Source organism: Echiichthys vipera (genome assembly GCF_963691815.1).
Source record: "Echiichthys vipera genome assembly, chromosome: 8".
In the NCBI taxonomy this organism is placed as follows: Eukaryota; Metazoa; Chordata; class Actinopteri; order Perciformes; family Trachinidae; genus Echiichthys; species Echiichthys vipera.
The window spans coordinates 3,069,957-3,093,616 of NC_139833.1; the positions used below are offsets into that span (position 1 = coordinate 3,069,957).

General features: G+C 43.6%; 3 protein-coding genes across 5 annotated transcripts in view; 1 reads left to right on the top strand and 2 right to left on the bottom strand.

The window, feature by feature from the left end:
* The window catches only part of otud7b (OTU deubiquitinase 7B), a 48,083-nt gene extending 36,305 nt beyond the window's left edge, over positions 1-11,778 (bottom strand). For both annotated transcript variants that reach the window (XM_083918427.1, XM_083918426.1), the window contains exon 1: positions 11,639-11,778. The gene's annotated coding sequence lies outside the window, so the exon portion shown is untranslated. The remainder of the gene's footprint in view (positions 1-11,638) is intronic.
* Positions 11,779-12,203: 425 nt separating this feature from the next.
* rbm8a (RNA binding motif protein 8A) lies at positions 12,204-17,181 on the bottom strand. Of its 2 annotated transcripts, none has more exons than XM_083918854.1 (6): positions 17,106-17,181; positions 15,887-15,946; positions 15,696-15,773; positions 14,084-14,220; positions 12,967-13,103; positions 12,204-12,643 (listed from the first exon to the last, which is right to left on the bottom strand). In XM_083918854.1, exons 1-6 carry the CDS (start codon positions 17,170-17,172, stop codon positions 12,595-12,597), a joined length of 528 nt encoding a protein of 175 aa, XP_083774980.1. In that variant the 5' UTR covers positions 17,173-17,181; the 3' UTR covers positions 12,204-12,594. The 2 variants fall into 2 exon arrangements, with proteins under 2 accessions (XP_083774980.1, XP_083774981.1); XM_083918855.1 differs by having other exon boundaries at positions 17,112-17,180.
* A 4,559-nt stretch (positions 17,182-21,740) lies between these two features.
* On the top strand, positions 21,741-23,510 carry LOC310950915 (type-4 ice-structuring protein-like; the record flags this gene model as incomplete). The annotated part of the gene is made up of 3 exons (XM_083918946.1): positions 21,741-21,798; positions 22,194-22,344; positions 23,249-23,510. Exons 1-3 carry the CDS (start codon positions 21,747-21,749, stop codon positions 23,508-23,510), a joined length of 465 nt encoding a protein of 154 aa, XP_083775072.1. The 5' UTR covers positions 21,741-21,746.
* Positions 23,511-23,660: the final 150 nt, after the last annotated feature.

The window sequence follows — 23,660 nt, forward strand, 5'->3', positions numbered from 1 at the left end:
CCCCTCAGGCTCAGGGGTTTGGGTAGCGACGTAAGCCAATGCTCTGCCTCCTTTTCTCAATGTCAAAATAAATTCATTTATAAAGCACCTTTAAGTTAAGGTTCATATTTAAGTAAAGCAGCAAAATGTAAAAGATCCTGTTAGTTTGGTACTGATAGATATTACTTCATGTTATATTTGCAAACTGCTGCCTCACTCAAACCGTTTTCTCATTATGAACTTGACGAATCAGGTCTGGATATTGCTCGGAGTTGCCCTTTAACACATGTACCACACAACAGGATTGTCCATGTCAGATGGTTCTCCCTTACAGGAAATACTCCGCTTGGTTCAGGCGAGGGGGGGCGTGTGGGAGGAGCATGCAGGAGCAGGACCTGACACGGATCATACTGCCGTCATGTTGCCTGTCCATAACAGAGTCTCTTGCTATACCACGAGTCTCGTCGTCCCATATTTGCGTAAATAAGCCTTCTTCTTCAACCTCAGATTTTTATTTTCTTCCGGTTTTGTTCTCGCTGCATCAACGCGCCCACTCGCTCGCCAACAACGATCCGCTCTATTCACACATGGGCTGCGTACAATCTACGATACATAGATTTTGTAGTATGGAGCTGGCAGGGTGAACTCCGTCTGATGTTGAAACCAGCTGATTCAGATATCTGCGTCCTCACATATAGCTCTGCCAGGTACTGTGGAGATGATTTCCGGTGCATGTGTGAAAGGGGCTTAACTCTCCCACTCATCTGAGCAGATGTGCTCGACCAGTACTGAGGGACGGGACTGATGTTTTCGGTTGCTTTGGTTTTACATGTGAGAAATCAATACAGTAAATTGGAGTGTGACCATTTCCCTGGACAAAAGGAAATACACTAGTAAGCTGGTCATTGGAGAAAAATCAATACAACCCACTGAAGCAAAGAGAACATCCACAGAGCTGCTGTCGACATGTGAAATATAGGAGCTAGTGGCTCGTTTCTAGTCCATTAACCGTAAAGAAAAATGCTTTTTCATGTGAATCCAAGGAAGCTTTTGTCTTGCTTGGAGCAGAGACCCCTGATGCAGCTGCAGCAAGACTGGTTATCTTCTTCCCAAATAAGGACATTAATTACCTTTCACCACTCGCTTCAGCCTACGCTGTAAGAAGCGCCAAGCTCACCAAGAACTTACAAACAAGTAGGAATTTGGAAAAAGATCAGCTTCCCTAGAAGGAAACCAAAACATGGTCCAGAAAATTCCTTAAGCAGGTATATTTTTATTCCTACGATGAATAACATTTTTGCAGTGAGAAACACGGAGCATGCACATTCCAGCTCTGACGGAGGCTTGACCACCAGCTGTGGGCGTCTGAGTGTGTGTGACGGGTAAGACAACACCAGTCTGAACGCACACGCAGCTGATGTCAGAGATTCCACACCACGCCGCGCCACTCGAGCTGGTCCGGTCCGAAAGCTGTCCAGTCATCACACAAAAATTTGCCAAGTCTAACTTCCCCCTCGCGGCCTCCCTGTCCTGCTTGCTGGCTCAGTAACATCCAAACCTGATCCATTGTGAGGTCAGCAACCAGCCCTTTTTTCCTCCGTGAGAGCTCAAGGCAAAATAAGGTGACAAAAACAGGATCTACTTACAGATCATGAATTTGACCTCAGTTGCATTGTTTCGGAGTGAATAGAGGCTAAATACGTGTTAACCAGTGGTTGCAGTGACTTTGAACTTTAAGACTGAGTGAGCTACTGCAATTTAATAAAGTTAAGCTAATCTAAAAATACAACACGAGGAATGAGGAAGAAAAACATTCATGGTGGTTTGAGAATATTATTACCATTGGACACCACCCCTTAAGGCCCTTTAGACACTAGACTGCTACCTCTGAGTGTTTATGCATCTAAACCAGAGCAATGACAACTGTGTAAGCAAGACTACAGCACCAACGCACACAGAGAATCACCACCTAATCTCTGCGTTGCTAGAATTAGAGCAACCTCCTGTTTCAGATGGTCTAAAAATAATCTGTTCATAATCACAGTTTAAACATAGTAACACTGCACTTTGCAGAGTTCAAAACCCCCGACAGTCAGGAACAAAACGCCCTGGTGAACGCCTAATTCCTTAGCCTAATTAAAGACAATATTATATCAGTGACGCCGCGTGTGCTCCTGAAAGCATGACACCTGAGTACCCGCCCAGTTTAGATAACAAAGATGATAACCCTGACGCTCCGGTGTTCACAACATAACGCAGCAAGTGGAGTTAAGGCAGGCAGCCGTTTACATGCAGGATGGGCTCAAGTGAGGTGTCGAGATGATGTAAATTTGGCTACATTACACAATTGAATTCTTGCTGTCTCACACGAATATGAGAGATTCACATGTCATACAAAAATCCATCTTCCCGGGCCCCCAGGAAGTGTGCGGGGGTTGGAAGCCATTTTAACACAGTGGCTAAACTGTGGAACTGCAACTACCGGGACCCACACGGGACACTCTGGCCCAAATGACGATGACACAAGAGCACGAGAGGCAACCATATCATTTAAAACAACAGTGGGAGCTTCTAAAGAGGCAATAGCATCACTTTTACCAAAAGTAGGTCGCGGCGGCAGCAGCTCCAGCAGGGGACCCCAAACTTCCCTTTCCTGGGCCACATTAACCAGCTCTAACTGGGGGATCCCGAGGCGTTCCCAGGCCAGTGTGGAGATCTAATCTCTCCACCTGGTCCTGGGTCTTCCCCGAGGCCTCCTCCCAGCTGGACGTGCCTGGAACACCTCCCTAGGGAGGCGCCCAGGGTTCATCCTTACCAGATGATCCTGAACCACCTCAACTGGCTCCTTTCAACGCAAAGGAGCAGCGGCTCTACTCCGAGTTCCTCACGGATGCTGAACTTCTCCCCCTCTCTCTAAGGGAGACTCCAGACCCCCTCCTGAGGAGACACATTTCTGCCGCTTGTACCCGCGACCTTGTTTAAAGAAGAAGAGCAAGGGACTTTACAGAGGGTTTGATAGACAGGCGGTTCATCCGGTTAGTTATGTGAAGAATTTGTTCTGACAGTGCCGGCTCTTTTCCAAACGGTTTCCAATGGCGGCATCTCAGATGGTTGTGGTTAACAAACCATCTGATGGTTGTGGTTAACAAACCATCTGACCAGTCAGGTTATAAACTTGGTTCAAGAAAATAGGACATGGCTTCAGACAAACCCTAGTCCTTGCATAACAGAGTGCTTCATAGTGGTTCTCTCCAGTATGACGTGGACTGGTTTTCACTGGAGCAAAGTTAGAACAGCCGAGTCCAGCCGGCTGAAATGGGCAGTATTAGCTTCTGAGAGTGTGTCTGAGAGCTGATGTCATGGTGTAGCAGTGCATGTAGCAGAAGATCTCTGAATTCACTTAGATCTCCAAGTTCACTAAAATACTGCACAGCACGCACATGCCTGCAAAGCCAAAGTCACAGTTTACTGGAGAAAAGTCCCTTCTCCATGTAGATACAGTAGATGCAACAAGGTTTTGTTAAATAAACAGACCTACCTAATAATATGATTATACATATGTCCTCTATACCGATGTCATGTTAACATATTAAGGTCGCACTCACACTGTCCATCTGTACCATGCCCAAACAAGTTTTACGGGTAAAGCCTAGTTCGTTTGACCAGTGTGAGTGCAACTGTGCCTAGCTGCTGCCCGCTTGACAGACCATGCGCTGACATTTAAAACAATGGCGGTGAAAGGTTCACGTTGGTGTGATGCGGAGGTGGAGTGTTTACTGCAGATTTGGTCGATGAAAAGATTCAAAAACAGTCGACAAGACGCACAAAAACTCAGAGGTCTACGGAAAGATTTGTAAACAAAGCCACGCATCGCAATGACGTCATCAATGCGTGTGACGTGTTACGGCGTGATGACGTATAGGCAGCAAGAAGCATTCTCCGAGGCCCAGGTAGTGTGAGTACAAACAGTATGTCATGGCCTTTTTTTCTTCATTTCTGCCCCTCTGTGGTGATGGTGGTGAAGTCTATCAAAGCTGGCCTCAGAGGTTGCTAGTGCGCCCAGGGCATGTGGCTGCAGTCAGGCCCACTAAGCACCGAGGAGCAAGGAGTGCTAATTAACAACCGCATGAAGCCGGCTACTGTGGAGAGGGCTATAGTGGGGCATAATTGGCATTCCCATATTCCACGCAGAGACCCCATTACATAGTGCAGTGTCAGTGTGGTGGACACCTGAAACAGCACAAAATGTAATGGGGGTATCGGATCCTCAAAGTGAGTGAGCGAAGTGGAATCTGCTATCAATACAAGAAAAAAGCATCCAGTGCAAAGAGTTGTTCTGCCTCTGAAGGACAGCCGTACGGAGGTAGAAGGATAAATAGCTTCACTCTGAACTCCAGACTCATTCACCCCTGGCGGCCTCGTTATCGATTTTGAGCCGTTGTTCAAGAAATACGAGCCTCCGCATCCATCTGAGCACTGCCGTCCTATTTATTAACAAAAGGGTGGGGAAACCCAACCACGGCTTATAACATATGTAATATGACTCTACGGTAATAACTAAGATGATTAAAATTATCAAAATGTGTTAATAGTGCTGATACTTAAGGATTCACACTGGGAACATAGATGTCAAATATATACTCAGAGTAAACTCTTGGGATTAAAGGTTAATTAACTGCAAGTCCTCCTGATCTTGTTTATATTTCCTAAAAGTTTAAGAAAATAGAATAATATTTAAAATATATGTTTCCGGCTTTGTAATATTTGTTATTTGAATATCTGTTTAATTTCCCCCTGGGATTATTAAAGTATTTCTGATTCTAAGTGCACACTCCCACTCTCCGTCCGTCCCGCGCCCCGTGCTTTAGGGTCCTTGTCCCCCCCTCCAGGCCCGTTTGTACTCACACTACCTGGGCCTCGGAGAATGCTTCTTGCTGCCTATACGTCATCACGCCGTAACACGTCACACGCATTGATGACGTCATGGCGATGCGTGGCTTTGTTTCCAAATCTTTCCGTAGATCTCTGAGTTTTTGTGCGTCTTGTCGACTGTTTTTGAATCTTTTCATCGACCAAATCTGCAGTAAACACTCCACCTCCGCATCACACCAACGTGAACCTTTCACCGCCATTGTTTTAAATGTCCGTGCATGGTCCCTCCTTCTTTTTTCTATGTCCCAACAGGCGCACATGTGCAAACGCGCTTTACCAAAGCCCACCTCTCTCAGACGGGCCGTGGACGGCCAGCTGGCCACAGTTATGCGTGGAGCGGTTGCACTCACACTGGTCAAACGCACTAGGCTTGACCTGAAAAACCTGTTTTGGCCCGGTGCGGAAGGACAGTGTGATTGCGCCCTAAAACCACAAGACTTCAGTTTAGCTTTAGAGACTAAAGCACTAATGACTAAAGCACTAATGCAATCTGCAATTTAACGCACAAAAACACTCACACTTGTAGATTTTGTGAAAGCCAGATTCATAAAAAAGAAAGACACATAAAACCCAAAAGTGGAAAAACTCTTGTTCTTAGACATATTCACAGATTAAACTACACACATACAAATACTGTCTCCACGTTGGCAATGATGCCAAAACATCCTTTTTGCTTAGTGTGCAAACAATGAGCTTGTTATTACGTAACTCGCATTTAGAAGGCGAGGGAGATGACGGCTGCTTTAATTTGCATATTAACCCTTGAGGGATATGAGACGTTTCTCAGACACTAACTGGAACCGTAGGCTGCGCTGTTTTCAGGGTTAACTAGATTTGTTCCACTCCTGCAAAACAAAATAACACTGCTACGAGAGAGAGAGACGGCAGCTTCGGAAAACGCTTTAATATTAGAGGCAAAATGGAGCTTTCACCTCAGGACTGATTCAGATGATCAAGATCTCCCCTCTCTCTCTCTAAGTCAGCCTGAATGTGAAGTCAACCGAGCCCAGATGGAGCTAAAGCCAGTGGCTAAACGAGCACCAGCCTCTGCAGGCGGGCGGCACTAATGCTCATGTGAATCCCCACGTGCTGCGGGCCAGGCCCTGTACGCAGCAGGGCGGCTTCACGTCACTCCCTCGTGATGTCATCGTGGGTGACAGGCTCCTCATCAGGGCTGTGTGTGTGGGATTACTCCCGCTGTCCTGGATCAACGGGGCAGGGCGGGAGGGAGGGAGGGACTGATGTCTTCCAGTCCGCACAGGAAACTACACGTTGGTCCACAGGCTGAAGCGTCTTCTGAATCTAATTATTCACCCGCTATAATGCTCTGAAGCATCACCCACTACACAAATGTTGATCCTCCAGCTATCGGTTGGTTTCTACAGTACTGTCCGCGGTCTTATGTCCATTTGTCAGCTATAAAAGAGCATAGTGATGCATGAACGTTCAAAGCAACGGGACAAATGATCTGCGGGTAGGATTGGGCCATACTGTATCATTCATGATAATATTACTTTAACTCATACGTTATTAAATATATCATGATATCGTTTATATTGCTACTGGTTGACTTACTCTATGACATTGCTACCTAAAGAGAGTGCAAGGGGATTGAATATAAACATTTAGGTCTACAACAAAATTAGTAATGTGTAAATAATGTAAACGGGACGAAACGGCAAAGGGGACATACGATAAACGTACTTCACCATATATTATGAGTTTAAGTGCAAAGAGGGTCAGGAGTCCAGACAACCAACAAGACTATTTCAGGATATTATCGTATCATATGCAGTATTGGGATATTATTCAATGGCAGGTCGCCCACCCTTATTGCAGGTGCATTGATAAGATGTAAAATTCTCCCCGTGTCTGCGTGGGTTTTCTCCGGGTTCTCCGGTTTCCTCCCACAGTCCAAAGACGTGCAGGTGTTCGGTTCATTGATGACTCTAAATCACCCGTAGGTGTGAATGGTTGTCTGTCTCTGTTCGTCTCTATGTGTCCTGTGATAGACTGGCGTCCTGTCCAGGGTGGACCCCGCCTCACGCCCGATGTCAGCTGGGATCGGCTACAGCCCCTCGTGACCCCGACAGGGACAAGCGGTTGAAGATGAATGACTGATGAGTGAATCACGCTGAAGTCACAGATTTCTAAATCTGGTTCACAGGGTGTCAGGGCTCATCTCATCCAGAAGACTGCTCTTACAATGCATTTATTTTTCTAAAGATTAGCTTTTGGCAGATTTTCAAGCCTTTATTATATAGGACAGGCATGAAAGAGAGAGAGGGGGGGGGGACACGCAGCAAAGGGCTGCAGGTTGGAGTTGAACCCGCGGCCGCTGCCTGGAGGACCTTCGGCCTCTTTACATGGAGCTCCTCTAACCACTCAGCCGCCTCAACAAGAGGTTGAAGATGAATGGATGGAACAAATTCTTTATATTCATGATAATATCTAGCAATGCCAGAGTTTCCCGTAGAAAAATCACACGGCCTGGTGGCGATGGTCTTTTGTTACAGACTGATGTCGACTTAAAGGTAGGGCCCTGCAGTTTAATCGCAATATCTCCGGGTGTGAAACCACTGCGTGAGAAATGAGAGATGAACAAGCTTGCAGATTTTACATATCTCAAGGTAAATGCTTATTGTTGAGTAAATGTACTGCCGGTTGTCTAGTGGATAGATGCAAGTCCGACATCACAGTGATCGGTCTTGGACCTGTGACTGAATCTTAGAGGAATTTGAAATTAATCATAACACAGATTCCAGAGGGATTTACATTAAGTCGGTACGTCGCTGAGAAAAAGCGACAGCAGCAGTCACAAGCCGGGGTGTGACAGACACAACAGACAGTAACAAATGTGCATGTGACATACTTGTCACGCCGTGTTTGCTATTGTAATTCATTCACTTTTAAATTGAAGCCTTTTATTTAACAAAGTAATGATGTATTCTAATAGCTGCATATTTATGCCAACATTTACGACAGGGCGGTTAAAACAGGAAGGTTCAGGCCGGTGGCAAGTATAATCATCAGTCAGCTCCCCACCCTGCTCTCTCTGCATTTAGAGGAGGAAAAGGTGAAGAGCATACAGTAAGTGATACAGCCGGCTCTCATTACCATAGCTTCTCATGTGGGAGTGGCGTCTCATGCTGTATGGGATTAGAGCTGCTCAGTTTGGTACCTAGGCTGGATCGTCCTCATTAAACCACTCCACGCTACTAAATAGTCACTTCCACAGTTATAATACCTGTGTTTATTATCTAGATGTAACCCCCAAAGCCTTCAGTGAAGGCCTAAATATACACAACACGTTGTTCAAAGTCAAGCAGCTGCCGCCTCCCCAGGTAGATGCCTCCGCTCCAGGTTTCTCCACCCTGACACAAACAGCCCTGGGCCCTGGCTGGCTGCTGTGTCACAAGACTGGCAGGCAACCAGCAAACGCTGGGGAGGGTGGGGCTCCACAGAGTTTTATGAGTTGCTGTCTGGACACAGAGGCCTCTCGGAGACAAGCCACCTATTGATTCCTGTCTCACTGTGGCACTGCGGGGACCAAGGTAGTTTTCTCTTTCGTATCACATCTGCTCCTGCCATTCGGGACGTAGCTGCTCAGAGATAAGAACACAGATGCACGGCTGTGGGGATGGGAGTTTCGTGACATGTCACTTCTTCGTCTTGACGACAACGAAAGCTGCACAGGGACTTAAAAGAAGCAGGGGTTACGCTTCGCTGCCTCTTCTACTGTAAAACCAAGTGGAACTGTACACTTGACGCCATGTGTTTGTCCTAATAACCTGAAGAAGCACTCATCTACTTACTTATTAATCTGACCATGTTTGAGTGATCCTATGGGAATACCTCCATAATCAAATAGAAAGTGACACTGGATCACACACACACACACACACACACAGCAGCTGTTTAGGGGACCCCGGCGAGAGACAAATTTAAATTTTCATGCCCTCTGCGTTGCTGAAGCAGCATGTTAACCCTGTGAAACACTATATACACCGAGGCCGCAGCAGCCACAGCCGTCCAGCACATAAACAGTTAACAAGATCCACGTTAAAGATATTAAGGAAAGTTAAGATAGAGACGCAGAACCTTTGAGAAGTAATGCTCCAGAGCACAGACAAAACATGTTAAAGTAAACTCACTTCCTGCTTTTTGAAACTAACAACTGAGACTCAAACTAGTTCATTGCTGCTCAACCCTCCCCTGTGAAATCATATGACTTTGCTGTGTGTCACATCACAACAATGTGCCAATCATCCCATTGCCACCAGGTCGAGCAACTTTGCACCTTTGAGATAATAGCTCTATAACAAATCCTTTCCCACAGGCATTACAAGTGCCAACATATTGATGAAAGTGAAAACATTACCCGTTCCTTATCATCCGCGTCATTTTTAACCAATGGCTACTGTGACCTGCTAATACGGCAGCTCAGTTAAATACCATCAGACATTGCTTTATGATAAACTGCCGCACATTTTCCTTTGAATCAGCAAAATCATTATATATTCTTTAATAAACTCAAAGGACAACTGAAGCTTTAAACAATATTCTGCCTTGTTCTGGGACACTGGCAGCAGGTTGTGCATGGGTTTATATCCTTGCTCCTGTTTTGTGCACCGACTAAATCCATTCAGACGTTCGCAAGCCGGCTTCTTTAATTCAATTCAATTCAGTTTTATTTATAGAGCCAAATCATAACCAAAGTTATCTCAGGACACTTTACAGAGTAGGTAAAGACCACACTCTACGACTTATTTATGATTTACAGAGACCCAACAACTCCCCCGTAGAGTACGGTGGCGTTGAAAACCTTCACTATAACAGACAGGAACGTCAGACAGACCCAGCTCTGTGGAGGACGCACATCTGTCTGCACCGGAGAGAGGAAGAGAAGGAGAGAGAGAGAGAGAGAAGAGACGGACAGATGGACAGAGAGAGACAAAGACAGACACAAAGACAGAGAGAGACACACTTCCAGTAACTATAATAATATCTATAGTAATGTGTATATGACTAATATGTTATGGCATGGATGAACTGTGTTTTTAACTATGTTGAGTGGTAAAAAACTAAACTTACAAGATATTTTTCCTTTTCCACTCTGACAGTGTGGCGTCTGAATTGCATTGGGAAGGATGGGACTCCGGACTACTTCAAATACTTGCCCGGGGTGCTCTCTGTGCTGCTGTGTGCATCAATGTGTTCCTTGAAGTGATGAGGACTTGCATAATAAAGCCTGACAGGGCCGTCACCACCGCACACCCCTTCCCATACGGGGTCTGAACATATTTTCCATCTTTAAGCCACCGTGCGTGGTGGATCCCAGGACTGATACCATGAAACAATGCATAACAGATGGAGGATTACCTGCCACCACGGTGACTGGTACAGCGGGCAAATCTACCTGCCATACTTCTCCACATTACGCCGGTAGTTCCTTCTAACTTTTCCAACACCGCCGCCTCTCCACAGTCCTCTTTGCAACTGTCAGGCTGTCGTTTGTGTGTGTGCTGCATTTCAAACATCACCCCGCACAGCCCCTGGAAGGAATGAGTACAGGTGGGAGGGCTGGCTGGCTGCATTTCATTTTCCTACAATGCACGGCTTCTTTAAATCCCATCAAGCTTGGAAGTGGAGGTCCCTACTTGCTGCTGCGTGCATCTCCAACAGGATAACAATATATAAACAGTCCCCTTGGGGGCCAAGTGCAGTAAAGAAGCACCTCTGTCCTACTTTCTTCATGTTTACTGTCTGTCCTGGTGGTGTCCGTGCAAACAAAAGAGCCCACAAATACAAGAGCTGAATAATTCAACGGCAAAGTGTAACTCAAGCCTCTCTCTCTCCAGGGTGAGGATGTGGAAAATGACGGCGAATAAACCCCAAGTCCTAGTTTCAAACCGAGCACAGGGCAAATGAACCGGATGACCAGCTCAGGCGGTGCTCACACATATCTGGCAGCGACATGATCTCGCTTTGGTGCCTTGACTCCCTCGGATCAGGTCATCCAGTGTGTTTTTTGGTTAAGAAGTTAGGGGAATAGGCATCGATCAGCTCCAGGGATGCTCTCTGTATAAGCCGGTGCTTTAAGTAAATGTTACATCACAGGCACCTTAAATACAAACCGGGCTCGGGTAATCTGAATCGTGACTGCCAGCTATTAGAAAGCTGATACAATTGGAGCTTATCGGGGGAAAGAGAACATGACGGATGTGAAGCTTTTGCGGCAGAACCGAGCTCCGGTGCAGGACAACTTTTTAAAAAGGCACCGTTTAAGCTGCACAGTTGACAGCTAGTGACGCTAAATGTAAACGATCAGCCACAGAGTCAGCCTGCAGGGTAAACAGATGCACATCAGTGTGACGGGGTGTCCTAAAAAAAAAGCTATTGTGGCTATTGTGACTATTCTGTGAAACACAAATATCAACGAACAATACACATGCTTACATAAACGCATTTGAGGCGTTCAAACGCATGGGGTCCGTGCGGCGTTTACACTCCCGTATAACTTTATTTTACACCTAATAGACCGTTTCAAGACATGTTTAGGATGCTGCCATACGTGTGCATGAACTCCCGGTGCACGTAAGTGTGTTGTTTCCCCCCCCGGTAAGTAGATCGAGCCGTTAACGTTTGGGTTAGCAAGTGGCTACTTCAAGCCTGGCTAATCAGCAGCTAACGCTAGCTAACGTTAACGTATCCCTTTACTGCTTACCTTCAGCGGCCTCGCGGATGGTTCTTTTAATCGTCCCATTTAGTTTTCCACCGGTTACCGACCCGTGAACACCGTAACCGCCTCCGGGACTAACTTTTTAACATCTTCACCGGCGGAGAATACGCGTTAAAAATCCCCAAACAGGACCACCGCCGACAAAGTAATTTCTCCACCACTTACAACAACAACGTCAACCGATGAGTCAAGCCCCGCCCCCGTTTGAGGATCCGACCAATCAGAGAGAAGGATCCGTTTGATTGACATTCCAAAGAGCCAATGGGGATTCTCGGGGGCTTTGACTGATGTTCCCCCAAAAGTGTAAACACCAAATGAGAAAAGCAGAGTGCGAAACACTCCCTCCGCCAATTGGTGGAGGAAGAACTAAAGGGCAAGTGGGTTTTGTCCGAGCAGCCTATGAGTGTGGCACTCAGGGGCCGGAGTGACAGGTGCTTTGGAGTTGACAAAATAGCTGGGGCGGCACTACTGCCTGGGTGAGGTCATCCGGGATGATGTAAACTCTACGTCATCAGCAGGGCTAAATAAAACACACATCAGTGCACACATGTACCTTTTAAAAAGTTTAATATGCCCCCCCAAGTAATATAAAACAAAACAACTGAATGCACAAGACATTGAGAAAACTGAAACAACAACCATAATCGTGCACAACCAAGGAGCGGGTGCTGAATGTCAGATCGTAGCTTCCCTAACAGCTGAGTGGGTATCCTGTTGCATTGGGAAGCAGCTGGAGACGCTGCTGTTGACGCGGGCGGGCCAATCGATTATTTTTGTTACTTATCACTCGAGATAAATTCTGTATTCTTATGTTTGGAATTACAGATGATGCCATACGACTGTTACTCAAAAATATTGTACAAAAACGAGGTTTATGAGCAGATTATAAACTGCCTGTCAAAGCGACGGACGCCTCCTCGAGCCGATGACGACAGCCGAACTCAACGCCGCCTCCTGTCTGGACTTCTGCTGCGTCTTCGTCCGCCGGTCCTGTGGAAGAACACCGTTCAGTTATTAAAACATTATATTAAAGTACAGTGATCTATAAAAAAAAAACCACACAAATAATTAACTAATTTAGATCACACTTATTAATTATCTAGACGGTTTAAATAGCTACACTGTCAACATTGCCATCACCAATGGCTGGGCGACAGAAGGCAAATATGAATATCCCAATAACCTGATGAAATTCCACCAACACAGCTATTCATGCAGTGTAACGTGTACAATGTTGACAACACTCCCTTTAACAGGAAACAGGAAGTTACTGCTACCACAGCCAAACACACAGATGAACACAAACCACTCACCTCCTCTTGTTCTTGGGGGGCCCTCTGACAAATCCCCAGTCGACACTGATAGGCTGACCCATCATGTCCTGAGCATTGAGCCCTTCCATGGCTGCCTGGGCCTCTTTGTATGTCTCATACTCCACCAGTGCATATCCCTGTGAACAGTCATCGGGACAGAACGGGAGTTGTTATGGATTTATCGCATCACTGCTTGGGAATTTGGCAGCACTTTACAGTTTACAGAACAGGCCTGCTTATCACTTAGTAATCTAATATTCTCCGGGTCGACTACCGTAATGACCCTGCTGGAACCAGCGTGGGCTCACGTACACTTTAAACATAGTAAAAAAAAGCTTAACCAATACAAAGATTATACATTTTATGTCTCTGAAGCATTGACAACAAACACATGCAAATGTTAATAGTCAAGTCTTCAAACAGCCTGTTATTTAAGTGGACATTCTTGATGATTGACTGAAATGACTGGAGAAAAGAGTTTCTAGGCAAAAACACTTTGTTATTACTGCATGTGTAAAACAACACTGCCCCCTTGTGGCTCACAGGAAAGTCAAAGCATTCTGTACTTTTGGACAGCAGAAAAAAAAAACAATGAGTCTACGTCTGAGTCTAAGTGCGTAACATACTGCATGAGTCAAAAACATGTATTTTAAAAATGTTGGCATGTTAGTATCAAACCATCACTATCAAGTAGCTGTGGCAACAAGGTTACCTCTATTGATCAAGTGAATATCTGCTTTACAAAGAGCTAAGAAGGGGGATGGTTTTCTAAACTCAACTGTCTTCATAGTCTGGATATGGACACTTTTATAATGGTGTGGGTGGTGTACGGTGGGTCTAATGTTCCTCTATTACACCGCAGTGGATCTACTGCACTGTGCGCGTGTGTGTGTACTTGCAATAAAGACACTGAAATATTTTGTTCGACTCTGGAAGAAAGATTGTTTTGGATCAGTCAAATGCTTCCTGACCTCACACACGCACGCACAGGCCCAGAAGCCGTGTCAGTGAAAACACAAAATAAACAGTAACAGACGTGCGTGAACATCTTTTCCATGAAACGAAGGACACCGTGAAAATCCCAAGTGTGCCGATGATGCACGGTTATCGGTCTCACCTTGAGGTAGCCGGTTCTGCGGTCAAGGTTCAGATGCAGGTTCTTGATTTCTCCAAACTCTGAAAACTTGTCGTGGATGTCTTCCTCTGTGGCCTCCTCGTGCACACCTGTCACAAACAGGATCCAGCCCTCCACAGCTGCGACAGGACAAACACAAGAAAAGGGCATCGGGGGGGTCAAATAAACCAAGCAGCACTTTCAACTTAGTCAACAACAAGTGGAGTCGTGATTACTTAAACTCTCATTCCATGCAAAATGGACAAATACACACCAGTCCAATATAAAGCCCAGTTAGCCCCAGTTTGTTCCTCGTATGCATCAATGCTACGTTTGAGTCATGGAGCTAAGCTGTTATCGTACCAAAAGCTATTTTGAGAACAATAAAAATATATCTGGACAGGGCTGCAGCCATTAGTTGGCGGCATCTACGCTTCAATTAATTTATGTTTTTCTTCAATATCACTACGTAATTACTGCATCATAACGTCAGGTGTTTTTGTAGCTCTAGTCAACAGTAAGTTTAGAAGAACAGCGTGTTTGACTGTTCTCTTTATGCACCCATGAGTCCGACTCGGTTCAGAGTATCTCTGCTATTATTTTAAGGGATATTTCAGATGTTTTGAAATAAGGTTATGGGTAAATATGCATAGTCAGTGTATTACCTACAGTAGATGCTCCCAGTTTGGAGAATCAGGCAGTCGTATTGGCACGGAAGCAAAGCGTTACTACTATTTAAGCCACCTTAAAAAATGATATTCAGTTTGAGTTTACACTATATTTAGAATATTTTATACGGGAATATGGGGAACTGAACACAATGCTACCAGGTAGAGCGCTCTCCGTGTTCTGTGGCCAATTTGGTTCATCTAGAGATAGCGTGCAGATTTTTGGGGGGGTTTGACTCCAGCCTTACTGAAGCGACCAGTCTCGCTTTGAAGACTAGTAACTATTAATTACTAATTTTACCTCACATAGATCAGGAGTTGCGGGTCTACCGCTGCATCAATCGCTAGGTTTTTTAGTGTTATTGTGACTTTGGTCCCCCTTTTAATTTATTTTTTTAACATGCTGCAGTTGCCAGTTGAAACCTACAGTTTTGCACTTTGATATGAAAACCCTTGTTTACGTAACTTAAATGTCACAGTCAATTTAATTTTTAATTTTCTTAGTATTAAATTAATCATTAAGATTACTCAATTGTCCTTTTTGGCAGCCGTATATCTGGATAAAAAAATATATCCACTACTCAGTAAAATAAGTTTTAAAGTTGTTTTTTAAAGTAATTTATCAAAATGCTTTACAACAAACATGTGATTTATGATTTAAAATTAAGTGACAAATGTAAACCCGGAGGAACAGTCGCAACGTGTGAGAGATTTAAAATGTCTTTATTGCACAGCAGCCGGATCATGTGAACGTGTTAATGCATTGTTGTGTAAAGTTTTTTTAAAAGCACATAATTGGTGACAATACGGATATTTGGAACATTAGTTTTGCAAATTTTAATTTGTTTCTTAAATTCTTAAAGAATAGAGAGGCACTTCAGCGTGACAAAGAGGCAGATTGGATGTTGCTGTTCTTTCACATCTTTAATCTAAATTGCAGCACTTACATCTCTGAGGTCCTGGCTCGTCCCCATCCTGCTCCACAGTATCATAGTCCTCTTTGATCCTGGACCGGGCTCCTTCCTCTGGAAACGACACACAGAAACAGACTGAGCACTTCTGACTAACCTTAAAAAACTGCAGTGGGAGATTAACGTCACATGTATCAACAAAAACAGAAACGATGATAATAACTCACCTGAGCCAAAGCCTCGTCCTTTCCTCTTCTTGGCTTTCTCCTTTAACTTGTGGATGCTCTCTGCGGACAAAAAGTTCATCAAGTCAAAACCTTTCCCTTTAGAGGAAGTATTACGCTTTAACCAGCTACATTTATTTGGTCACTTTACGGATTTTGATTATTATTATTTATTCAATTTTCTTTATTATTGTTATCCTCACATAATACATTACACAGCTGGTATTGCTTGCTTGATTTGCAATTATTGTCAAGAAGAAAAAAAAACATGAGCATATCAAAACATGGCTGCTGCCATATTTTAGTTGTGTAATGCAAAAAGAATAAAAACCTGCATTTATTTAACTTTTTGAGGACAAACAAACAAGACTAACTAAAGACAAGATGTTTACCATTAATACAACTTATCAGCAAATAACATTGTTTTATTTGATGTGACACAAAAATATACAAACTAAATTAGCCCCATCTTTACCAGTTGCAACATTAAAGTGATATTTACTCTAATATACAAATAATTTAAATATGATCCTTTGCTATTGTGAAATGGTACTCTACGGGGGAATTGTTGGGTCTGTGTAAATCATAAATAAGTCATAGAGTGTGGTCTTTACCTGCTCTGTAAAGTGTCCTGAGATAACTTTTGTTATGATTTGGCACTGTAAATAAAACTGAATTGAAATAAGCCATTCAGCACAACGTGGACTTTTACTTTTTGCACTTTAAACACATTGAGATGCGAACACTAGTGCGCTTTGAATGCAGGACTTTTACTTTTATAAGAGTATCTCCACACTGTGGTGTTACTTCTTTTTGTAGTTCTTCCACTGGACTCAACAAACAGTTAGCTAACGTTAATGTTGGCGTGCTAGCAGCGGCTAACACAACAAGTGAGACCCGCTCAGGTTACGTCTTAAACCACGCTCCCGAGCTAAGAAACACATTTAAATAAACGTGTTTTGATAAAAGCAACCTTTAAAGTTCACAATAACCACGACTAAAGCGAAATGTATCTTACAAAAGAGCGTTGAATGAATGAACCACCGGTGCGCTGTTAGCTTCACATTAGCCTGTTAGCATGTCTCGGGCCTGCTACCACGCAGGCCGCGTTCGTAGCGTTAAAGCCCCGATTTTTTTTAACGCTATCCTCTAAATTTACACTTCGTTTGAACTCTGGGGTTCTGGAGAATCTTCCCCGGCTGATTTGAAGTATATTTAATACCATCACCATCCTCATCCATAGGAAAGTCCTCGCCTCCCGCTTCATGAAGATCCAACACGTCCGCCATGATGTACGTCTTTCTTCCTCTGTGTGTGTGCGTGCGTGCGCGCGTACGAGGCTAACCGACGTAACGTGCGTGCGCCATAGCGACAACAGGATGGCGGATGTTGCTAGGTTACGTAAAAGTACATTGTTTGTTTTTTTATTAAAAAATAAATATAAACATTTATTTTCTTACACGTTTCAGGGTTAAACATAAATGTATTTCTGAATTTTAAAAAATCATTAAAAAATAAATTATAATGTACAAAGAAAGTAAAACCTAAAAAACCGTCAACAATGACGTACGCGGGTGACCGACGTTACGTGTGTACGCCAATAGCGACAACAGGATGGCGGATGTTGCTAGGTTACGTAAAAGTACATTTGTTTGTTTTTTTATTTAAAAATAAAATATAAACATTTATTTTCTAACACGTATCAGGGTTAAACATAAATATATTTCTGAATTTTAAAAAATCATTAAAAATAAATTATAATGAACAAAGAAAGTAAAACCTAAAAAAAAGCGTCAATAATGACACGACAACAGGATGGCGGATGTTGCTAGGTTACGTAAAAGTACATTTGTTTGTTCTTTTATTTGAAAAAAAATATATAAACATTTATTTTCTTACATGTTCCACGGTTAAACATAAATGTATTTCAGAATTAAAAATAAATTATAATGTACAAAGAAAGTAAAACCTAAAAAAAGGAATAACAACAACAATGACGTAGGAGGTTTGTTAAACAACGGGAGAACTTATGAAATGCTCGAATAATCGAATAGTTGTTGTCGATTTATTATTATTTATTTATTGTTACTTCTCATTTCTGCACACAAAACATGTGCAAATGTAGCTTCAATGACAAATCAATAAAGAAATGGTGGAAAAGTCACTATGCCTTTTACTGAAGCTGCACGCTGTGGAGGCTCCTGTGGAGAGGAGCGTTACCACCATCTTGTGGTGACACGGATCAATTGCAGTGGAGTCAGATAAGCAAATTTGAAAACATGAAATGTTGGAAATGTCACGTTAAAGACTAAATTTCATCTTCAAACATGGTGCACGTTGAACACCACCTATTTCATTTTAAAGGGGAAGACTGACAGACACTCGCTTATTTAGAAATCCTTAGAGGGAGCATACTTCCTATCTTACCTGGGGACATCCATGCATAATAAGGCTCTGAGAGGAGGGTCTCTTACATTTAAGGCTTAAAGGGTTCTGAAGATCTTCGGGTGGGGGTCTGTCACTGCCCTCACTACCCTAAATCTGGTTCACAGGGTGTCAGGGCTCATCTTATCCAGAAGACTGCTCTTACGATGCATTTTTTTTTAGTTCTAAAGTTTCTTTTTTGGCAGATTTTCAAGCCTTTATTATATAGGACAGGCAGGAAATGGGGTGAAAGTGAGAGAGGGGGGGAGACACGCAGCAAAGGGCTGCAGGTTGGAGTCGAACCTGCGACCGCTGCCTAGAGGACCTTCAGCCTCTTTACATGGAGCTGCTCTAACCACTCAGCCCCCAGCCGCCCCCTTACAATACCTTTTGAGCATTTCCCACAGTATTGCACTCACAGTAGAGGCTTCTCATGTGGTGGGTTTACTGAAGTTCAACCGAAGTGAACTCCAGTAGATAACCCCACTGAAGATAATCCAACAGCACAGATAACCACTTACAATGGTCTGTTTTAATAAAGTCTGCAGTTCCATACAATACGTCAAGTATCTTAGGTCATTTATTTAGATTCACACACGTGCCACAACAGCACAGAACTGTACCATTACAGGCCTAAAGTCAGTGTAATGCACGCTAAGGTCAGATAAAAGCTGGCCTGAACTCTAATCTCGTGGATGTTGAACTGGCGTGTGAGCACGACAACGTCCACATCATCGTACAGCAACGTTTACGATATATAACACCTACAACTGCACAAGCATTACTATGTTTTCTCAACGATGCTCAGATGAATGTTCCCGTTTCAATCACACTGGGTTCAGCCGGTTGAAGCTGTTCATACGGATATTTTTACCTTTGGGAAGATGCTTTGAAGGAAAGACGGGCGCACAAAGCGTTTGTACTCACTGAAGCAAAGTGGCTGTGTTGTAAACACTTGAGTAGTTACCACATTCTCACTCGGAGTGTAATCACTTTATTGTACTAAATTCAACCCAAGCGAGCGGTTGAGTTCAATATAGAGGGGGCTGCAAAAAACAGACGGATGGGTATGTTGCCATGGTAACGGTGCAGACACGACACACATAACCTTGCGCACGGCTGCAGAAGAGAGAGAATATGTTTAAAAACACACAAAAAAAGCCTGAGAAATAAAAATACACATTGGAGGATTTGGAGACACACGCGGTGCGAGCTTGGTGAAGTAACAGCCAGAATGATGACTCACTATCTTCCTGCTGTATCTTCCTGTGATGAGGTTATCAGGAGGCGCTCAGCCTGCTGCAGATACAGTACATACAGTATGAGGCGGCTGCTGCTGATAGGGTGTCCATGACTGCATCAGCACATCTCAGGACCTCTGTCTCATCAACTGACCCTCTGTTAAGCAGATAATTAACCATCAACGCACATAGGGCCACATCACAAATCAGACCACTGGTCGTGAGTGAAGTGCTGCGTAATGTTTATTCATGAGAACATCAGCAGAAAATTACAACTTTCATAGTTTTCAGGTTCAGTTTTTCTCTCTCTCAGTTGATTTCGAAGGTTAAAGGAAGTGTTTTATACCTGTGCATTTATAAAAGACGTATCTTTTACTCATATTTCACTACGTGTAAATTCCTGCACTCCAGACTTTATTATAGGAAAAGCAGCAAATGTACTCAAAGCATGAAAAGTGAATGACCCCCTGTCTGTATCACTGGATCATTGTATCCAAATGTGAACACGTTTCATTACAGCTGGTTGAAGTAATGCTTCATTTTAACACTTTATATAGTGTTGGGTAGTTTCATTCATAACAAAAACAGTGAATTACATTTAAAAAATATCGGTTTTATGTGTAAAACCTTGATCTTTAAAGTAACTTCAGCTGTCAGATCACTGCACTTATAACTTATATATATATATATATATATAAGTTATAGGGCTGCAGCAATAAACCAGTTTCATGTTACACAGTTATGCATTTGTCTAATACATGTTTAGTCTGTATAATATTTGTTGTTTGTACTTATTTAAGTATTTCTTATATTAGTATTGAGAGTTCTCACGCCGTGTGCATTTGCTGATCTACAAAGTTTCACCTTTTATTTATCATAAAGTGTTTGTTCAACCAAAGAAAGCGTCTGTTTTCCTTCCTTTAATGGTCTTTGCATCTGATAAGAATAAGAATTGTTACTTAAACTTTGATTCTGTGAAAACGTGACGTATTCTGAGACGTTATCGTACCAGGAAAATATCATTTATATCTAAAACCTACAGATCTACAACATCAAACAGATCACAATGGATCTCTTTGTTTCTCACACACACACACGCGCACACACACACACACACACACACACACACACACACACACACACACACACACACACACACACACACACACACACACACACACACACACACACACACACACACACACACACACACACACACACACACACAGGTAATAGTAGAGTGTACTGAACATCAACCAGAGGGAAATGCAAAGTATTGACTGTCAGGAGGCACATAAGGAGAAAATACTGTAGTTCGTTTAACGGCTCACCCTCCTTCTTCTCTACCCTCACACACACACACACACACACACACACACACACACACACACACACACACACACACACACACACACGCACACACACACACACACACACACACACACACACGAACACACACACACACACACACACACACTCCTAACAAAACAGTGTGAACTAAAAAGACATTAGAAATTTTCATTAGATCAGCAGAACACAAAATAATAATAATAATAATAATTTCTCTTTAAGAACGAACGATATGTGACATTTCACAAGCTAACGGGGTCGAACCCAACAGTGTTTTATGAAACCAATGTCTTTACAAATAACTTTAAACTACTGTATCAATAAGAAGACATGAAGAACTATATATATATATAAATTTATATGGGGCACTTTATTTAAAAGCACATCAAACATGTAAAATGAATCACTCACTCACACACACACACACACACAAACACGCACACACACACACACACACACACACACACACACACACACACACACACACACACGCACACACACACACACACACACACACAGAGTGGACTTTGTGTCTTCCTTGTGACAGCTATCAAGCACCAAGGTTCAGCCAGCTCGTCTGTACGTTGGTGTGATTCCACTGTGATGAGCTGTGATTGACTCATCCTCCGGAGCTATAAAAGCCCCGGGCGCTCCGACACAAGGCACCGTTAGGTCAGAGAACCCCAGGAGTTAAGGTAAGTCTCTCGCTGCTCTCCTTTTGGTGTGTCTCATCCTTTGTACGTCTACACATACGTTCAAACTGCTTTACAGCCGTTTGCTCTGTAACTCTCAGTGTCGTCTGCATAACCCTTTAACTTTCTCCAGGTTGGTCTTGCTCATCTGCAGCCATGAAATTCTCCCTTGTCGCCGCTCTTCTCGTCGTGCTGGCTGTCGCCCACGGTAAGACAAAACCCCACAGTGTTCGACACATGTGCAGCTATAGACTTTAAAACATATAAACTAAATATACGCTTCATTTTCTGCACATAAAAACCTTTTCTCGGTGACATTTAAGCGACTAAAACGCTTGATTTTTTTTTAACTTGATGCAATTTTAAAGTAAGTATGCCATGAGCATTTCATGAAAGGTTAGTCCTTTCAGTGGACCGTGCAAGTTCAACCACATTAAAAGGGTTTTAACACAACTGCTGAGCTCATATTGTGCGTGCACGCCTCCCGTTCAGTCTAAAGAGTTGGCAGTATTACTGTTCGTACTGTGTTCAGGCCCCGCAGCGTGCGCTTTTTAATCCATTTGAGTGGATTCAGGATAGATAACGGTAAACGTGCGTTCTCAGGCACTGAGGCCGGGTCACTGGTGAAGCGTGACGCCCAGTCGGATCTGGAAAAGATGACCAAGCTCATCACCGACATGTCGGCCAGCATCACCGGTGCCACCCAGGACATGGTGGAGAAGGTGAAGGCTCTGGAGGTGACCAACTCCGCCCAGTAAGTATTACCTGCTGCTCTAAGTACACCCTCACCGACAGCGCTGCATTCACTCTTTCATGACTGTTTTACAAAGTGATATTTTTGCAGAATGAAGCTTTTGCAGCTAAATTGTTGTTGTTGCACTGTGGACTAAATGTCAAAGGGGGGGGGGGGGGGGGGGGTTGTGACCACTAGGGGCCCCTCACAGTAACTGCAGGAGGAGGTCGCCAAGTTATTGTTGTTTTGACGTAAATGTCTGAAAATATACGTTAACATGAATCCAACATATTAGCAAAAATGTAATTCACATATTGATGATACTTACAATAATACAGTTAAGCTGAAAGATTCACTGCGCTTGCAAATGTACGTTTAACATTAAAACAAGACGTATAAATGAATGAATATGTCAGTAATTATTATTTTAATAGCTTAGCATTGTATGCAGGCCACCCTTCATGTTATTGTGGGCGCAATTTAACATGCAACTCAATTTGTCTTACATTACATACAGTAGGGAGTCCCTGCTCCGTGTCTCTTTCTGCTCAGGGGTCTTTGTTGTAAAAAACACTGACGACCCCTGCTATACATATAAAGTATATGTTTATTTATTTAATTTTTATTGGTAGAAAGTCTTAAGAAATGAATGTGTAGTTAAGAAATGCCACAACTGAGAAAAAACTGGCTCTAAAAACCAAATAATGTCACTTTTTAGTCAACTGTTAAGATGAAAAAGTCACATTTATGATGTGAAACATGAGGCTAAAGACTAAACACTTATAGTAAACGGGTTGTTTTGAAGATCCACACTTTCTCGACCTATAACTGTGAATACATGCACACATGAACCTGGTGATTGACGCAGTCAGTCAGCAGCAGCGATTAACAGACGACTGTCACTTCCTCCCCCTCCCCGCCGCAGGACTTACATGGAGGACAGCAGGGCCAAGATCCTGCCTCTGGTCGAGAGGGTCCAGGCCGAGGCCGCCAAGCTGCAGGAGCAGGTCAAGCCCTTCATCGCCAACATCGAGGACCAGATCAAGCCTGTGACCGACAACTTCAACGCTCACGTCAAGCCTCTGACCGACGACTTCCACGCGCAGGTCAAGCCTCTGTCCGACATGATGGAGAAGTTCTTCCAGCAGGTGATGGACCAGACCAAGGCCCTGCTCCCCCCCCAGTAAAGCTCGACGTCGGTCCGTTCCACCCGCAGTAACTCTCACTCTGGGTTCTGCCCACACTGCTGCTGCTTCCCTGGTGTTTGTCAGTCCCACTCCTCTGTCTTTAAGTTACCTGAGATCATTAAAGGGGTTTGAAACGCATCATTTTGAGCT